Source organism: Cariama cristata, unplaced genomic scaffold (genome assembly GCF_000690535.1).
Source record: "Cariama cristata isolate BGI_N322 unplaced genomic scaffold, ASM69053v1 scaffold42114, whole genome shotgun sequence".
NCBI classification, from domain to species: domain Eukaryota; kingdom Metazoa; phylum Chordata; class Aves; order Cariamiformes; family Cariamidae; genus Cariama; species Cariama cristata.
In genome coordinates this window covers 20761-21117 of record NW_009614337.1, presented here as the reverse complement: position 1 = coordinate 21117, position 357 = coordinate 20761, and the positions used below count along the sequence as shown (strand labels likewise).

The 357-nt window shown below is 33.9% G+C and overlaps 1 protein-coding gene across 1 annotated transcript in view; it reads left to right on the top strand.

Annotated features, from left to right (window-relative positions):
- Nucleotides 1-307: 307 nt before the first annotated feature.
- LOC104161052 (consortin-like) overlaps nt 308-357 on the top strand; it is a gene marked incomplete at its 3' end in the record, with an annotated part of 17888 nt that continues 17838 nt past the window's right edge. Inside the window, exon 1 of the mRNA XM_009699351.1 lies at nt 308-357. This exon is cut by the window's right edge and continues 356 nt beyond it. Within this exon, the coding sequence (XP_009697653.1) occupies nt 308-357 (50 nt within the window).

Here is a 357-nt window from a genome sequence, read left to right as displayed (position 1 = left end):
TGCTCTTGGCCAGGTAACTGGAACCAGTTATAATTGGATAAAAATACAAGTTTATAGATAGGGGGTTTTTGTACGTAGATATACTTTGCTTTAAGACTTACAATGGGGCACTGGATTACTGCTTAAAAGAATTTCCCTATGCTTTTAAACTGTATCAGCTGGCTAATGTGATTCTTTATTGGCTGGCATTAAGTACAAGGTTATTTATCCATTATAATGTGACTATTATAAATACTTCTTCTGGTTTTATATTTTAGGTCTAAAAATATTTGGAGGGAGATTACGTGGTTCAACAAATAGCGCTCTAATGGATGACAGAGAATTTCCTCCAAAAGATCTACAAATACATGCAAAGGA